General features: G+C 44.0%; 1 protein-coding gene across 3 annotated transcripts in view; it reads right to left on the reverse strand.

Annotated features, from left to right (window-relative positions):
* ST8SIA5 (ST8 alpha-N-acetyl-neuraminide alpha-2,8-sialyltransferase 5) overlaps positions 1-17,071 on the reverse strand; it is a 77,319-nt gene that overhangs the window by 44,772 nt on the left and 15,476 nt on the right. Inside the window, exon 2 of one of the 3 annotated variants that reach the window (XM_065406699.1) lies at positions 1,653-1,760. The exons of the other annotated variants lie outside the window; for them this stretch is intronic. Coding sequence (XP_065262771.1) covers positions 1,653-1,760 — 108 coding nt within the window. The remainder of the gene's footprint in view (positions 1-1,652; positions 1,761-17,071) is intronic. 3 annotated transcript variants of the gene reach the window in all.

A 17,071-nucleotide genomic window follows, 5' to 3' on the forward strand; every position in this document is an offset into this window, starting at 1 on the left:
AGACACTAACTTTTGGGGGAGTAAGCAGGTTGAAAATCAGATCCAAATTCTTAATCTCTTAATCCCTTATAACTACTTGGAACAACATAGTCAAGAGTTCTCGCTCTCCAACCCCATTATAAAGGATAGTCCAATTGCATCTATCAAGGGTGCTTAGGGGAGGGAAATCTCTACCTTTATTAATTCTCAGCAAGAAGATTTCTTTCTTTGTGTCTCATGCTGTTTTCTCATATGCCAAGTGCCCAGACTGAAGACTTAGTGTATGTGGACTGTAAATATATGCACAAAGAATATAAACAAAGATCAATACAACAAATGAAATTTAAAAATATGCAAACCAACCATTTTAGCCCATGGGCTAAAAATGCAGTTATGTTGGTTCTTTTCATAAGGCTCCCTTGTCTAGTTAAACAGAATGAGTGACTGGTAGCACTGAAACGATATCACATTACAGCTCAGGGATCCCTAACAGGAATTGCAGAGAGCTGCTTTAGTTGAGTGCGACTGTATGATTTTGACAGGACAGCCTTTGTACTTCCGTTTGCCTTTCAAATGCTGTCAGTTCCCTAGATGTAGTGGGGTATGGTTACTGAAATACTCTATGATGATATTTCACACAGAGAGTTTAATTTATCCAGACACTCTAGCGCTGTATTTATACCCAGGAAGTCGATCTGGCTTGGCTTTTTTTTTTATTATTACATTTTTTCGCTTAACTGTGTTTCTAAGAGCTACCCTTCTATATAGTGTACCTGATGCTGCAAGATAGTCAGCACCCTCAATTCCCTTTGAAGTCAGTAGGAGTTGAGGGCACCCCCACGTTGAGTAACCATTTGTGTAACCACCCCTGACAGGCCAACAGCATGATTTGACCTCAAGATTAATAGCACTAAATAAATAAACAGCTATTGCTTGAGCTAAATAACTAAGTCCCCTAGCTAGGAACAGTAACAGATTCATTAATCTCTTTCATGGACCAGCCTCTGAGGTTGGGGGGGAATAACACAGACCCACATTCTCATGAGGACAGTCTCAGTATTGGCCCCAGTCCTGCAACTGGATCTGTGCAGGTGAATCATTTTCCTCGTCAGTGGGGCTCTGCATGGATACAAGGATTGGTCCATGTGAACCTGATAGCAGAGTTGGGGCCCAAATTGGTTAAATCACCTTATAATACAAACTGTGTTTCATTTAACCACCAGCTATATATATATATTGTGTTTAGCAATCGATTAATAAACAATGGGAGTAGATTAAGGCACCAGCGTTCCTTCCATACAAATTAAAACAACACCTCTATGGTAAATCTTTTGGGGATTTCAACTGGTTTCCTTTAAGAAAAAAAGAGTTTTCAAAATAGAGTAAATAAAGGGAATAGTAACATCTTGGCAGAATGATTTTTTTTCTATTAGGCACCCTAACAATTCTACTCCAGGGAATTACAATTTATATATACAACTATATACATATCGAGGGCTAGGTTCACCAGTATGCCCTGGTTGCTTTGCATCACCAGGAACAGTGCAAAGCACCTGGAGTGGCCTGGTGAATCTGGCCCCTGTTATATATGCTGATACTCCCAGTTTGTACAAAGAGAGATCTACATCGATTGGAGTTCTCCCCTCCATAGTCATTCTCTTGTGTGTCTGTACCTGGTGCCTGTGTCACTGCCACTCTTCACTGCTCCATCATCCGTGAAATTAAAGGTCCCGGTCCAATTTGCCAATTCCTCTCCACTCTGCCAGCTAAACTGCAGCCCTCTAATAAGAAAATGAGGCAGTTGATATTTCATGTCATTCATTTGATTAATTCTTTCAGCATGTGTTCTGTTGTCCGTTTCTTGACACAGCAGATAGGAGACATTCACCAAAAAGGGATGGGGGGTTAAATTAAAAAATTAAAATATCAAGAGCCATGACTCATTGTTTTATTATTGTTAATAGTTATGGTTGGAGCTTTCACTTTGCTCAGCCTGATTTTGTTACATACAAAACAAAAACCTGTGGAATTAAAAGGCCAAATTGTCAAAGATAAGCACCTGGGATGTGCCTGCAAAATAAGTGTACATGGACCAAGTAGGTAATTTCATAGAGAGAGAGACAGGTGCATGTGACACCAGATGACTGCATGTGCAAAGAGCTTTGAAACCTGGCTCAGTTTGCAATTTGGACCCACAGGTTTAATAATGATGGAATTTAGATGTTGTCTCTGATTTGTGGGCCGTGTTGGAAAAAGGTTTGAGAATCCCTTCCCTGCCATTATTTATGACATCTGATTGCTTGCCTAAAGTCACATGGTATTGTTTCCATTCCCTGATCGGAGAACTGAAGTGTTATAAACAAATATGAACCATAGCTGCTGCTAGTGGTGCAAACACTCATCCTGACATTAGGCAGTTTTCTTAAAGCCCCAGCTCTGGAACCATGTACGTATGTGAGAATCTCAGCTTCCATTTTAAAAAAATGCTTCTGGCCCTCATGGTTCTGGAGCAAAGCTTGAGACCATGAGCCGAGAGCTCCCCAAAGGTTCAAAAGCCAGCAGCCCAAGAAAAAGAACCATGATTATTTTAAAAAAGAAACTTCTGATTTTTAAGCCGATCCTATGATTTGGGGGGGCCTCACTCATGATTTCTGAACACTTGGGGTGACAATACTGTTTTCCCAATGAAAGTTGTTTACCAGCATGGGCTGGCTGGATAGTGTAGAAGCTGAGCTGTGCTGTGGTGAGGGAACAGGTTGTCAGGTGATTTACCAGGAAATGAAAGGCATTTAGATGGAGGGACGAGGTGATCCATCTATGTCCTTTTACCAGTGTAATTGACAGCTGTTATCTGCACAGGAAGTGAATTAGGAAGGAGGAACTGCCTGAGACATGTAAATTGAAGGGTTTTCTTCCTTCCAGAAGCAGAGAGGGAGGACAACTCCAGTTGTTCTCTGGCCTGCCATCAGGTATATGTTTTTCTAAAAGATTTGCCTAGGAATTATTCTGGGGAAGTTCTATGGTTTGTGTGATACAGGAGGTCAGACTAGATCAGGGGTCGGCAACCTTTCAGAAGTGGTGTGACGAGTCTTCATTTATTCACACTAATTTAAGGTTTCGCGTGCCAGTAATACATTTTAACGTTTTTAGAAGGTCTCTTTCTCTAAGTCTATAATATATAACTAAACTATTGTTGTATGTAAAGTAAATAAGGTTTTTAAAATGTTTAAGACGCTTCATTTAAAATTAAATTAAAATGCAGAGCCCCCCGGACCGGTGGCCAGGACCCGGGCAGTGTGAGTGCCACTGAAAATCAGCTCGCGTGCCGCCTTCGGCACACGTGCCATAGGTTGCCTACCCCTGGACTAGATGATCACAATGGTCCCTTCTGGCCTAGGAATCTATATGATAGCAATTTACTTGTTCCAGATGGGGAAAATCTGTGGGTGGGCACATACTTTCTATACTGTTATAGGTGTTTGAAGGCGCCAGTCAGATCTCTGGCATTAATTTCTGCTAACTACCTAGTGCGCCAAAGTAGCAGTATTTCACAGAATGAATAGCACACCGCGAATAGCCAGTGCTCATCTACCGCAAATACCCTTGCTTGCCAGCTAACGGGGGTGTTGTTAAGATGAACAGCCATCCCCCAAACATCTGTGTAAACAAAAGCCCATTTGTGCAAATAGCAAATAAGGAGGGAAACAAACATGGTCAAACCAAACGGCCAGATGGAGTTCAAACAAATGTTCACAAGCTGGTTTTTGCAGCATGTGGTTAGCTCCACCGTTGCCTCTCTTTGTCTGCAACAAAGTGTTTGCAACATGACCTACTAGCAGGTGTTGTTTCAGTGGTTCCTACTTGTGTTAGTGCAGGCTAGTATGGCAAACTAGCCTCCTCCCACCTACCTTGATTATGAGTCTCTTGCAGGGCACAGCTGCATGGCCACAGACCACCTCCCAACCTATCTACTGTGTGTGCTAGTCCTCACTGGAGCTTGGGCTGCTGGGAGTCATGTGACTATCATGTAGCTTTGGCTTTCCACATAGCTCTAGTTGGAAACTACTATACCAAGACAGTCTGATATAGTATTTAAAGGGTCTGTTGCCAGCATGGTACTAATTATTTCATATACTCATATTATACTATGAATAAATTTCAGTATCCATCATGCAGATATCATACTGCTCATTGCAATGATTATTATTAATTTGCTTGGCACTACAGTCCAAAGGCACCAGTCAAGATCCAGATCCCCAGTGTGCTAGACACCATACTTTTCCTAGACTAGTTGGCACTGCAGGTAATGGCAGTCACAGCCAAAATGTAAATACAGAATTCTTTATCATAGAATATCAGGGTTGGAAGGGACCTCAGGAGATCATCTAGTCCAACCCCCTGCTCAAAGCAGGATCAATCCCCAACTAAATCCCCAAATGGCCCCCTCAAGGATTGAACTCACAACCCTGGGTTTAGCAGGCCAACGCTCAAACCACTGAGCTATCCCTCCCCCCCATCATTTATGAAATGATGTCATTCCCTCTGTAACAATAACTCTGTTTACATACATCTTGTAATAAAGACCAACAGCCTATAAGTAACTGAATGAATCCCATTGACTTTCCAAAGATAAACAGAAATATTTAGCCAGTGCAAAAGTGTATGCTGAATTATCATGAAGTGAAACCGGGTTGTAGAGCAAATTTAGAGTTTGCATTCATTTTGGATGGCGCTACTATAGTGGCCAGTTTAGAGAGTTGCATGGGAGGGGAAAACCACTATATAAAATGTGATCCATCCATTCTGCTCTCTCTCCACCAAAACACCCTGGCATCAAAAGTGGTCATTCTAATTCCTCCATGTAACACATTAAAAGATAGAAGAGCCAATGAAAAAAAAAAGTTGCTTTCTTGGGCCCCACTCCTGCAACAAGATCCATTAACGTATCCCTTTATTCCCAAGTGGAGAATCATGGAAGTCAATGGGAAATCTGTACAGGTGTAAGAGCCCACTACCAGATTCTGTTATGTGCTGAGGAGCCTGGACCATCTCCCATCTGATGTCCATTCTGCAAACAGAACTATCTGCATTTGACTTCTGAGAAAGGCAATGCTGTAAAATGTCCTTTTTATAAATACGGTGGGAACACAGAGACAGAAAGCAGTCTTGGCTGGCATAAATCAGAGTGGCTCCTTTACCTTCAAGGGTACTATGATGATTTCTGTTAGCAGAGGATCTGGCCCAATGTGCATATTTCTGTGTGGCATGTTAGTATAAAGCAGGCATGAGAAAGCTTTCACTCCTGACTACTTTAGATTTTGTGTCTGTTGGAATAAATACTTGTTATTCTCTTCCAGGTTCCTCAGTCTAGCAGATTGGTGACTGCACTTTATAGCTTTAAATAGTTTTGATTTAAATTTAAACCAGTGTCAAATGTTTCTGATTGCACGTCCTCTAAAAATGAGTTTGAATTAATGAAGACAGTAGTGAACAATAAGATGGGGTGATAGTGAGAGAAATAGTCTCAGTGCTTTCAAAGAGCTGAGTTGAAATTTGGATTTAGGCTACATTTGGCAAGTTCAGACTCAGATAAACATTTGCAAACTGAAGTAGACGGTCACTCATCTAGATGTACAATTCGTATCAGTGTGTCCCTTATACATGACCCTTCCTATGGCATAGCTAAAATTCAGTCAGATGGATTTTAGATAATTGAAAAACACTTTAAAAATGTGAAGCAAAATTCTGCCCCCTGGTGCATCTCTATACAGCACATAACTTCTGAGAGAAAAGCAGAAGAAACGCTCAAATGCTCAGACGGGAGGATCTGTTCATAAAGGAAATGATAATTCCATGCTATAATACCCTCTTCTCAGGCCTCATTTGGAATACTCTGTGCAGCAATTGAAGCATCAAGTTTAAAGCACGGCATTCAAATTTTGGAAAAGACCCAAGAGGAGATCAGCAAGGGAACGGAAGGTATGTATGTCTTATGAGGAAAGGCTTCACATGCTTAGCTGGAAATGGCAGAGAAGAGATCGAATTAAGATAAAAACATACCTAAGGAATGCAACTAAAGGTCTGGTTATGAATCTGTTCTCTCTTCATGGTAAGGACAAGCCACAAGGTGGTGAGCTGAGTTTAAGGAGAGAAAAAGTGTCGAGTTAGGTGTCAGGATCCCTCACTAAAGAGAGAGTGACACATGGAACCATTCAAGAATTTAACAACATATAGAGCTATACTACAACTCAAGAAGATACATTACAGCAATCCTAGGACTGCATACCCATATTCGCAAGGAGGAATATGGGTATGCAGGATCGGGTCCATACCTTTGTAATGTATTTTCTGGAGTTCTATTATACCTCTATATTTCGTAATAGAACTGTTCTTACGAGTAAGGCAACTTGCACAAACAATGAATTGCAAAGAAAATGAAGAGTGAGATTTTTCAAAAGCTATCTGCTTTGGCCTAACTCTGCTCCTATCGAAATCAGTGTGGGCTTTACCATTGACTTCAAAAAGAGGAGAGTGAGGCCAATGCTTCAGAATCTCAGCTTTTGTTTTTAAAAAGTTTTTAAAAGTTGGAGATTGGTCCTGCTTTGAGCAGAGGGTTGGAGGAGATGACCTCCTGAGGTTCCTTTCAACCCTGATATTCTATGATTCTAAGTTCCTTGTGGTTGTGAAGAAAACCTTGAAAACATGAACTAAGGGTTTGTCTAGATGGAGAATTGCACGCAGCAAACTGGGATGTAAATCTACAGTGCACTAGCTTACCATGCACTAATTGGTGGTGTGGACCGTGCTACCATGCACTAAAAGTTCCGTAGTGCACTTTGATCCACTGCTGTTTGAAATGGGAATAGATCAAAATGTACAACAGAACTTTTTGTGTGAGATAGCAAGGTCCACATCGCTTGTTAGCTCATGGTAAGCTATTGCACTGTAGATTTATACCCTGACTTGCTGCACACTAACTGTCCATATAGACTAGACCAAAGTGTAAATTGATGCAGTGCTTTCTGCCTGAATCTGCAGATAGCTTGAAACAATGGCTCTGAGACGTGTGAACCACCCCACCAACCTATCTCATTGGGGCATTAACTATTTTGTTGCTTATCGTCTTAGTGGCCGGAATGGGGAAAAGGTAAGATAAGCCTCTGGAATTGAAAGTTGCAAGAAGGACGAAATGCAATGGGGTGGGGGCGGAAGAAGGAGGAAAGAAACAAGAAGAAGAAAAGAAACAAGAAAAGAGGATGGGGAAGGAAGGGAAAGTGGAGGCAGAAATAGTGGCCTAATATGTAATTGGGACAGAGAATCAAATATTCAAAAACAGCCTCCCAAGATATGTCTGTACTTTTTTGTGGCTGCAAAGGATGGATTTATGATCATAAAATATAATCTCCCCCTTAAATTAGCATATTTTCCCACTGCTTGATGCTGAACATGACAATAAAAATCTCGAACAAATAACAATGATAATTAAGACCTTAAAAACAACAAGGAGTCCGGTGGCACCTTAAAGACTAACAGATTTATTTGGGCATAAGCTTTCGTGGGTAAAAAACCCCACTTCTTCAGATGCTGAAGAGCTTATGCCCAAATAAATCTGTTAGTCTTTAAGGTGCCACCGGACTCCTTGTTGTTTTTGTGGATACAGACTAACACGGCTACCCCTTGATAATTAAGACCTTAGTTACCACATAAATGCCATATTTTTCCCTTGATCTTTGTGAAAAATCTCTCCTTGATATCAAAGGGAGTTCTACTGTGGATGGAAGGGAGTGCAGGATCCTAATTTAGAGGCCAACTCACAGGCAATAATTAACTATGGAGTTTGATCCTCTGGACAGACTGAGTTTTACAGACTTGCACTAGAAAGTACTCACAAGTCAGTTCCCTTAAACAAAGAGGACTTGAAGTTTTCAGACCAGTAAATGTCAATAGCAACGTTTTGGCCTTAATCAGTAGCTACAAGGATTGAGCCAGTGTGTGGTTGAATGAACACTGAAGTAATGTGAAAATAATGGGAAAACAGAAAATTAACCAGGCTGCATAATTCTGGAGGGCCTGTCAAGGGTGGTGTCAGAAAGCAGCAGGGAGCCTAGCAAAAAGCCCCTTGCAAAAATCCAAACAAGAAACCACTGCAGCCTGAACTGAGGTTTTAGTAGCGGGGGAGGTCAAATCATGGATTTCTGAAATATTACATAAGCAAGACCAAGCAAGTGAATGAACTCAGATATAGAGTTTAGGATCCATATTATCACCTCATCAGGTTACAGAGGTTCCATCTCAGGGCAGCTTTGAAGGTACACTAAGGATGCAAGATATCTGGTTAAAGTTCAGCTCAAACAAGAGAGAAGATTCTAAAGGACTTCGCTTGGTCCCTGATGGCCCCATTTCTGCCCTAAACAGAAGGATGGTCCTGATCATTTGGGCAGCTCCTGCAGAAGGATTGGCCCACTACTGATCACAGTCTAAATAATTACCTCTTTGTCACTGGAGTGTCATAGGGCAGATCAGGACAAACAAATGAAGCAGTGATTAACCATCTGAAAGCTCAGCATTAATTTCCAAGGAGGTCTGAATAGCAATGAAGGCTCTATGCAAACTAGTCAGGGAGAGACTAGCAGATCCCATACACCTCTAATATCAACCAGTCCCAGGAAATCTCCTGCTCACTTGTTTCTTCTCAGGATGAGGGATATTTACAATGATTTGTCAGGCTGACAGTCCTGTTAGCTCCAGTTACCCTAGAGAGGGTGAATAAACTCAAAGGCAAGCATCAATGGACTGAACCCAATGTCATTTAATGCCTGTAAGCAAACCTGAAACCTGACTAAGTCTGCTGATCCTACATATGGTCCGGTGAAGGGTAACACTGAAGTTAGAAGACAATCCTTTCCCACCACCCACCAGTAAGGGGCACTTTATCCCTGACAGGAGGAGAAATCAGTGTTTCACACTTCTCCCAATGTCTTCCTCTCTCTTCACTGTCTTTAATCTTTCTCTTTCTCCATTCTCTTACTCTCATTCCTTGCTTATCTTCTACATACTTATCTTCTGTCTCAAGTCCTTACTTGAGGCAGAATTATCTAGTAGTCAGACACTGGGAGTGAAAACCAGAGAGCTCTGTCTTTCTAACACCAGCTGTGCCACAGACTCACTTTGTAGCATCAAGAAAGTCACTTAATCTCTCTGTACCTCAGTTTCTCCAAACCTAAAATTGGAATCATAAAACCTACCCTGCCGGGAGGCGGGTTAAAGATTCATTAATTAGCGTGCATAATGTGACGTTACACCCCATATTCATCATAGAAATATTGTTATGATATGAATATGGTATAACTAATATGTTTTATGCAAGATGGGTCATGTGAGGTATCATTGAAAAGGTAATGATCTACTGAATGTGTTTATCAAATTTGTATGCATGTATCATTTCTGTATCTGACATTAGGAATATTGATTTTGTAACAATTACGACTGTGTGTGTATGTGGGGGAATGCCCACCCACAGTAGGCAATCAGCCTGAATGAGCCATTTAAGAAGGACAATAGAACTTTGGAGATACTAATCTCCCACCTTCCTGAGGAGCTTCCTGGGATGTTGCTTTGACACTGCAGGGTCATATAATGATGTCACCTGGTATGGAGTACTGCCTGCTGGACACTGCTGGTATTTTTCCACTGGAAAAAAAGGGTTCCCGCCTTATGTAAATTCTATTTAAGGCTGGGGAGTAAGGCAAACAGGACTCTTCTCCATTGTCTCCCCATCCAAGAAGGAAGATTGCTAAAAACACCTGAAGGGAAAGGCTGGGGCTGAGTCCAGGCTGAGACAGGGGTCCAGTCTGTAAAGAGAAATAACTGGAACTCTAAGCTACAGAAACTCTGCAACCTGCCTAAAACAACATTTAGGGTGAGAAATTACATTTAGGGTGAGAAATTACTTACTTGCTTAGTTTGAATGTTTTGTTTTGTTTGCTCAGTAATCTGCTTTGTTCTGTTTGCTATCCCTTATAATCACTTCAAGTTTACCTTTTGCAGTTAATAAACTTATTTCTTGGTTATTTCAAAACCCAGTTTGTGCAATTCATATCTGGCGGGGGGGTCAAAAAGCTGTGCATCTCTCTCTCCACACTGAGGGAGAGGGTGAATTTTTATGAGCTTGCGGTGTGCAGATCTTTCTATACAGCTCAAGACAATATTATTTGGGGTTTATACCCCAAAGGAGATGTTCACATGAGTGCTGGGCAATCCCCGAGCTGATTCCTCCCACACGGAGCTGATCTCAGTGTCTCCGTGTCCATTTGCAACTGGGTGTGTCCCTACCTGTGTGCGTGCGCTGGAGAAGGCTTGAGGGCCTGGCACAGTGGAACAGAGTGAGGAAACCCAGGCTGGTGCAAAGGGTGGGCTCAATGAGACCCCAGCACATCAGGTGACACCCCGGACGGGGGGTCCAACCTGTCACACATAATATGCCCTTTGAAAGTGTAATATGTATTCCTGGCTCATTAACAGATTTCCCATGTGACCTTAGACAAGTCAGGTGGTCAGTCTCTCTGACCTCAGTCCCACATCTGTAAAATAATAAGAAGAATACCTGCCTAGTACGCAGGGGTGCTGTAAGGATAAACTCATTAATGACTGTGGGCTGCTTGAATACCATGCAGATAAGGGCTAAAGAAAAAAATGTTGAAATAAATAAGGGAGGAGGAATTGCTCAAAGGGGTGGACTGAAGAGGGAAAGAAAGGGAGTTTGCTAGATGAGGGGAATAGTATGGTAAAAAATACAAAACGGAAGTGGGGACAGGAGACAATAGAAACAACAACAGGGTAAGAGGGGTGGCAGGAGAGCAGAGATCAAAATTTGCCTTCCATATGGGGCAAGTTTGCTTTGTGTGATATCCCGTTTGCTTAATTTCGCATTGTGCTTAGGTGGGGGGTGGGGACGGAGACCTCAGAGGGGCTTGAAAATATTTTAATTCCTAGAAGATGTGAAATAGAACGTCCATTTAACAACCACTATCGGTATGTTGCCATCCTAGCAGCATGAGCAGTGTCTAGGCCAGGGGTTCACATGACAAATTTTTTGGTGGCCTCAGACTGCCTTTTTCTTGCTGGTGGCCACGCTGACAATTTTTCCTAAAATACTTAATTCACTTTAGGAAAAACAAATAAATATGCACATATCCATGTACAAATCATTGTAATTTATTTATGTAGGATTTTTTCAGACTCAGTAATAACAATAATGTACAGTGGTCTCTATTCTTTACTGGACCTAAACAGAATAGAAACAGAAATAGGGTGCTTTGCGTGTTCTCGTCTTTTTGTTGTTGTTTCTTTTGCTTTTTTGGTTGCTTTTTTTAAAAAAAACTTGCTAGATAGTACGTCTGCTGCTGTGAAAAGAGATATTTATATGTTTGTTAATATCACTTTTCACAACAGACTTACTCAGCTCTGGGACAAATTAAGCCCTCGATGGGGAGGTGGGCGGGGAGGTGGGCAGGGAGGCCGCGGGTCCCAGGGACGATGGCGTGGGTGGACCAGAGTCTGGAACAAGAGCCTGCTATCGCGTGGATGGAGCCCAAAGCCCCGTGGCTGAAGCCTGCCCCCCCCCCCACCAGGGAAAGTGGGAAATTCACCAGCTGCCTGCACCACCAGCATTTATGTCTCCGGAGGAGGGTGGGGGCCCAGCCCCCACTGGTGGCCCTGGAAGAGGGGCCACTGCTTCTCCCACCCCAATCACCGCCCAGGAGGCTGTGGCCGTAAGAAAAGCCCCTGGTGGCTGCATGCAGCCACAGTGGCCACATTTGAGAAATGCTGGTCTAGGCAGGCAGGGCCGGCTCCAGGGTTTTTGCCGCCCCAAGCAGCAGGAAAAAAAAAAAAAGAAAGAAAAAGCTGCAATCGCGATCGGCGGCAGCTCCACCGCGCCACTTTCTTCTTCGGCGGCAGGTCCTTTTCTCTGCCCCGAAAAGCCCGGCATGCCGCCCCTTCCCCTTGGCCGCCCCAAGCACCTGCTTGCTTGGCTGGTGCCTGGAGCCGGCCCTGTAGGCAGGTCATCCACTGTGTGCAAAAACTCCCTCTACAGGAGGGTGAGATTCAGTATCTCTAAATTGCCTAGATGGTAAAATTATGTGACAAGTGAAAGGCACATTACAGGATTACTTTAATAGCTTCTTAGTATCCGGTCTTATGCTTGGAACCATCATTAAATCGACTCTCAAGGCTCAGCAGCGTAGAAAAATAATAAGACAGACAAGGGAGGGAGATTCAAGGATGCGCATGTCTCTAACAATCCAGGGCCAGATGTTACATCCCTGGTGTAACTCCGTGGAGATTGCGGCTGTAACACCAGGGATGAATGTGGCCCCTTGGGTTCAGAATCTAGGGACAACATAATCCCACTTTACGCAACAGGAGGAACTATGTCAGATGACTCCATGTGTCACTGATGTCACTGACTGACCTGCTCCTATTGCTGTTGAAGTCATGGGCAAAACTCACATTTGCGTTCGGTGGGAGCCAATCTGGGCCTGACAGGCCTAGTTTAAAAGCTTCCTCGTCTCTCCATTAACGTGAGCCTAGCCCCGTTTTAGTTTGGATACGTGCACGTGGCTATTCCTCTCCTCCACACTAATACAGACCAACCATTCATTGAACTGATTGTAACACTGATTTGTAACTTTATGATAGGTGCAGGCAGTTGCAGGGTCCCAAACTGCTGCAGATGGAGGAAAGATTGGGCTGTGCATTATTTCCAACTCTGGTCCACCTGTCACAGAGAGAGATCAAGCCAGCCTGGGTGACTGCACCGGGGCCCCAAGCACATTGCTTGTGCTCCAGGACAACCCTGAATAAGTGGATTTTTTTAAAACCACATTTTAGCCATAAGATGGGAGAACAATTAGCCTAGGGTTGTGGTGATAAGCCATCTGATCCGCAGGAGATGGTGAGAAAAAGGATTTGAAAAGGGTTTGTGATCATGGGAGATAGCAGGTGTGCTGCATACTAAATGAAAGGACTAAATCAAACAATTTAGGTCCCCAGGAAGTCAGTAAGCAGGCTTAGTAGGTGCAGGATAAGCCCCGTGTTTGTGGACTTGGTGTAAGACTGGTTCATTACACAATGGACCAAATGGAGTTACAGTAGGGATAAGCTTGGCCCGATAGATTAAAGCGGGAATTGATAGTCACAGAGCAGTGCTGGAGTCTATTTTGAGTAGCACACAAGCAAGATTGAAGACACAAAGGTGGGAAGCCACTATATAACAGTGACTATAATCCCAAACAGGATTTAGTTTTATGTAGCACCTTTCATACATAGGGCTAAATTCTGCTCTCAGATGAGCATATGCGGCTTCCATTAATGTTGCATCCATAATCACTGCCCACGCATTGCCCTGATTTTGCATACACAATAGACTCAACAATAGTACAGCCTTGGACACTGGCAATAGGGACGTTGGTCAGGACACCAGAGGTACATCAGAACTCGTTTCAAGATGCTCCATGGGAATCTTTAGCTTCCATCCAGAGAGCCACCAGAGCTGGGGAAGGGAGATCTTGGACTGATGTCTAATCAGGAGTTAGTCTTATGGTTAATAATTAGGGGATAAATCTTGGTATCCCACAACAAAACCCTAGGAAGACAAGGTAATGGTGTCAGTTTCATCCCACGGGAGGCAGGTTTAGAACTTCCCATGCAGGATGCCCTCCCAAGCCACAGTTGTACTGCGACCCACAGGGAAATCCCATGTTTTAGTGCATTCACACAGCCCCAAGTGCACGGAGATCTCATATAGAGGTTTCCACTTGCTCAAAAGGATGAGTATGGTACCATTTAGGTTCAGCCTAACCCCCTACTGCTACACAATTTGGGCTATACTATTAGGCTATTCACCCCCCCACACACACACGCATAAAAACAGAGGGCATGATCTGTCTGTGACGTTGCACCTCCATATGATTTTATGAAAATATGCTAATGAGTGTGAATATAATGCAACTGGAATATGCTTCATGCAAAAGGTCTCTTGTAAGGTATCATTACAAAGCTTATAATCTACTGAGTCTGGTCATCCAATTTGTATAAATGTATCATTCTTGTATCGGAAACTAGAAATTTGAAATATAACTCTGAGGTCCTACTGTAATTATGCAAAGTGTGGGCCAGTAATGGTGGTTTGGAATCTTGATGGCTCTCATCAACTAGGACAATTGTTTGTAAATGGCTCTGTTTACTTGCAAACCTTCCTATGAGTCAGTCCAGGAAGAATGAAGGCTTGGGGTCTCACAGGACATGTGAACATGTCACATGATACTGGAATCCATGTTTAACCTGGTGTTTTCCCATTTAGAAGGCGGGGTGGGAACCCAGAGAAAGACAAAGGATTCCTGCCTTTTGCCAAAGCTATAAAAGGGGGTGGAACAGAACAAGTGGGTTCCAGTCATGAGAAATCCCCTAGTTACCACCTGAGCTGGAGCTAACAAGAACTGTACCGGGGAAAGGATTGGGCCCAGACTAGGAAGGAGTCCAGTCTGTGAAAGAAGCTTATTGGAACATCTCTGAGTGTGAGATTTACCTGCATTTAGTTTCCTACTGTATTAGTCTTAGACTTGCGTGTTTTGGTTTTATTTTGCTTGGTAACTTTCTTTGTTCTGTCTGTTATTACTTGGAACCACTTAAATCCTACTTTTTATATTTAATAAAATCACTTGTACTTATTATTGAACTCAGAGTTAGTGACTAATACCTGGGGGAGCAAACAGCTGTGCATAACTCTCTATCAGTGTTATAGAGGGCGGACAATTTATAAGTGTGCCCTGTATACACTTTATACAGAGTAAAACGGATTTATTTGGGGTTTGGACCCCATTGGGAACTGGGTATCTGGGTGCTGGAGACAGGAGTACCTGCTAAGTGGTTTTCAGTTAAAGCCTGCAGCTTTGGGGGATGTGGTTAAGACCCGCGTCTGTCTTTGCAGCAGGCTAGAGTGTCTGGCTCAACAAGACAGGGTTCCAAAGTCCCAAGCTGGCAGGGAAAATGGGCTCAGAAGTAGTCTCTGCACATCAGGTTGCAGTCCCAAGGGGGTTTCTGTGACCCAACCCGTCACACTGTCCCTACCACCAGAAGGATAAACCAAACACTTAGGGTATGTCTACACTACGAAATTAGGTCGAATTTATAGAAGCTGGTTTTATAAAAATCGGTTTTTTACAGTCGATTGTGTGTGTCCCCACATAAAATGCTCTAAGTGCATTAAGTCGGCGGACCACGTCCACAGTACCGAGGCTAGCGTCGACTTCCGGAGCGTTGCACTATGGGTAGCTATCCCACAGTTCCTGCAGTCTCCACCGCCCATTGGAATTCTGGGTTGAGATCCCAATGCCTGATGATGCAAAAACAGTGTCGCGGGGGGTTCTGGGTACATGTCATCAGGCCCCTCCCCCTCCGTCAGAGCAACGGCAGACAATCGATTTGTGCCTTTTTACCTGGGTTACCTGTGCAGACAACATACCATGGCAAGCATGGAGCCCGCTCAGCTCAGCTCACCGTCACCATATGTCATCTGGGTGCCGGCAGACGTGGTACTGCATTGCTACACATCAGTAGCTAATTGCCTTTTGGCAGTAGACGGTGCAGTATGACTGGTAGCCGTCATCGGCTATCTGGGTGCTGGCAGACGTGGGGCTGCATTGCTATACAGCAGCAGCTCCTTGCCTTTTGGCAGTGGATGGTGTATTACGACTGGTATCCGTCGTCGTCGTACTCCTCAGTGAGTTCGGTCAGAGGCACCTGGGCAGACATGTTTTGTCTCCTGGAGACTCAGTCCTGCCGGCAGTCCTATTGAACCGTCTTGACAATGATGGCTAGCAGTCGTAATACAGCATTTTCTGCCAAGCACCCAGAAGATGCCGATGGCTATCAGTCATGCTGCACCGTCTGCTGTCAGCTTAAGATGTAAAAAATAGATGGACCAGATTTGTTCTGTATTCATTTGCTTCCCCCTCCCTCCATGAAATCAACGGCTTGCTAAACCCAGGGTTTTGAGTTCAATCTTTGGGGGGGCCATTCTGTGTGACAGTTGTTTGTGTTTCTCCCTGATGCACAGCCACCTTTGTTGATTTTAATTCCCTGTAAGCCATGTCATCACTCGCCCGTCCCTCCCTCCCTCCGTCAGACAATAGTTTCGCGCCTTTTTTCAGCCCAGATGCCATAGCACTGGGATCATAGAGCCCGCTCAGATCACCACTGCAATTATGAGCACTATGAACACCACGCGCATTGTCCTGGAGTATATGCAGAGCCAGAACATGCCAAAGCAAAACCAGGCGAGGAGGCGATTGCAGCGAGGCGACGAGAGTGATGAGGAAATTGACATGGACATAGACCTCTCACAAAGTACAGGCCCCAGCAATGTGCAAATCATGGTGTTACTGGGGCAGGTTCATGGCGTGGAACGCCGATTCTGGGCCCGGGAAACAAGCATAGACTGGTGGGACCGCATCGTGTTGCAGGTGTGGGACGATTCCCAGTGGCTGCGAAACTTTCGCATGCGTAAGGGCACTTTCATGGAACTTTGTGACTTGCTTTCCCCTGCCCTGAAGCGCCAGAATACCAGGATGAGAGCAGCCCTCACAGTTGAGAAGCAAGTGGCGATAGCCCTGTGGAAGCTTGCAACGCCAGACAGCTACCGGTCAGTCGGGAATCAATTTGGAGTGGGCAAATCTACTGTGGGGGCTGCTGTGATCCAAGTAGCCAATGCAATCAAAGACCTGCTGATATCAAGGGTAGTGACTCTGGGAAACGTGCACGTCATAGTGGATGGCTTTGCTGCAATGGGATTCCCAAACTGTGGTGGGGCGATAGACGGAACCCATATCCCTATCTTGTCACCGGAGCACCAAGCCACCGAGTACATAAACCGCAAGAGGTACTTTTCAATGCTGCTGCAAGCCCTGGTGGATCACAAGGGACGTTTCACTAACCTCAACGTGGGATGGCCGGGAAAGGTACATGATGCTCGCAACTTCAGGAACTCTGGTCTGTTTCAAAAGCTGGAGGAAGGGACTTTCTTCCCAGACCA

This window comes from Emys orbicularis, chromosome 6, assembly GCF_028017835.1.
Source record: "Emys orbicularis isolate rEmyOrb1 chromosome 6, rEmyOrb1.hap1, whole genome shotgun sequence".
NCBI lineage: Eukaryota > Metazoa > Chordata > Testudines > Emydidae > Emys > Emys orbicularis.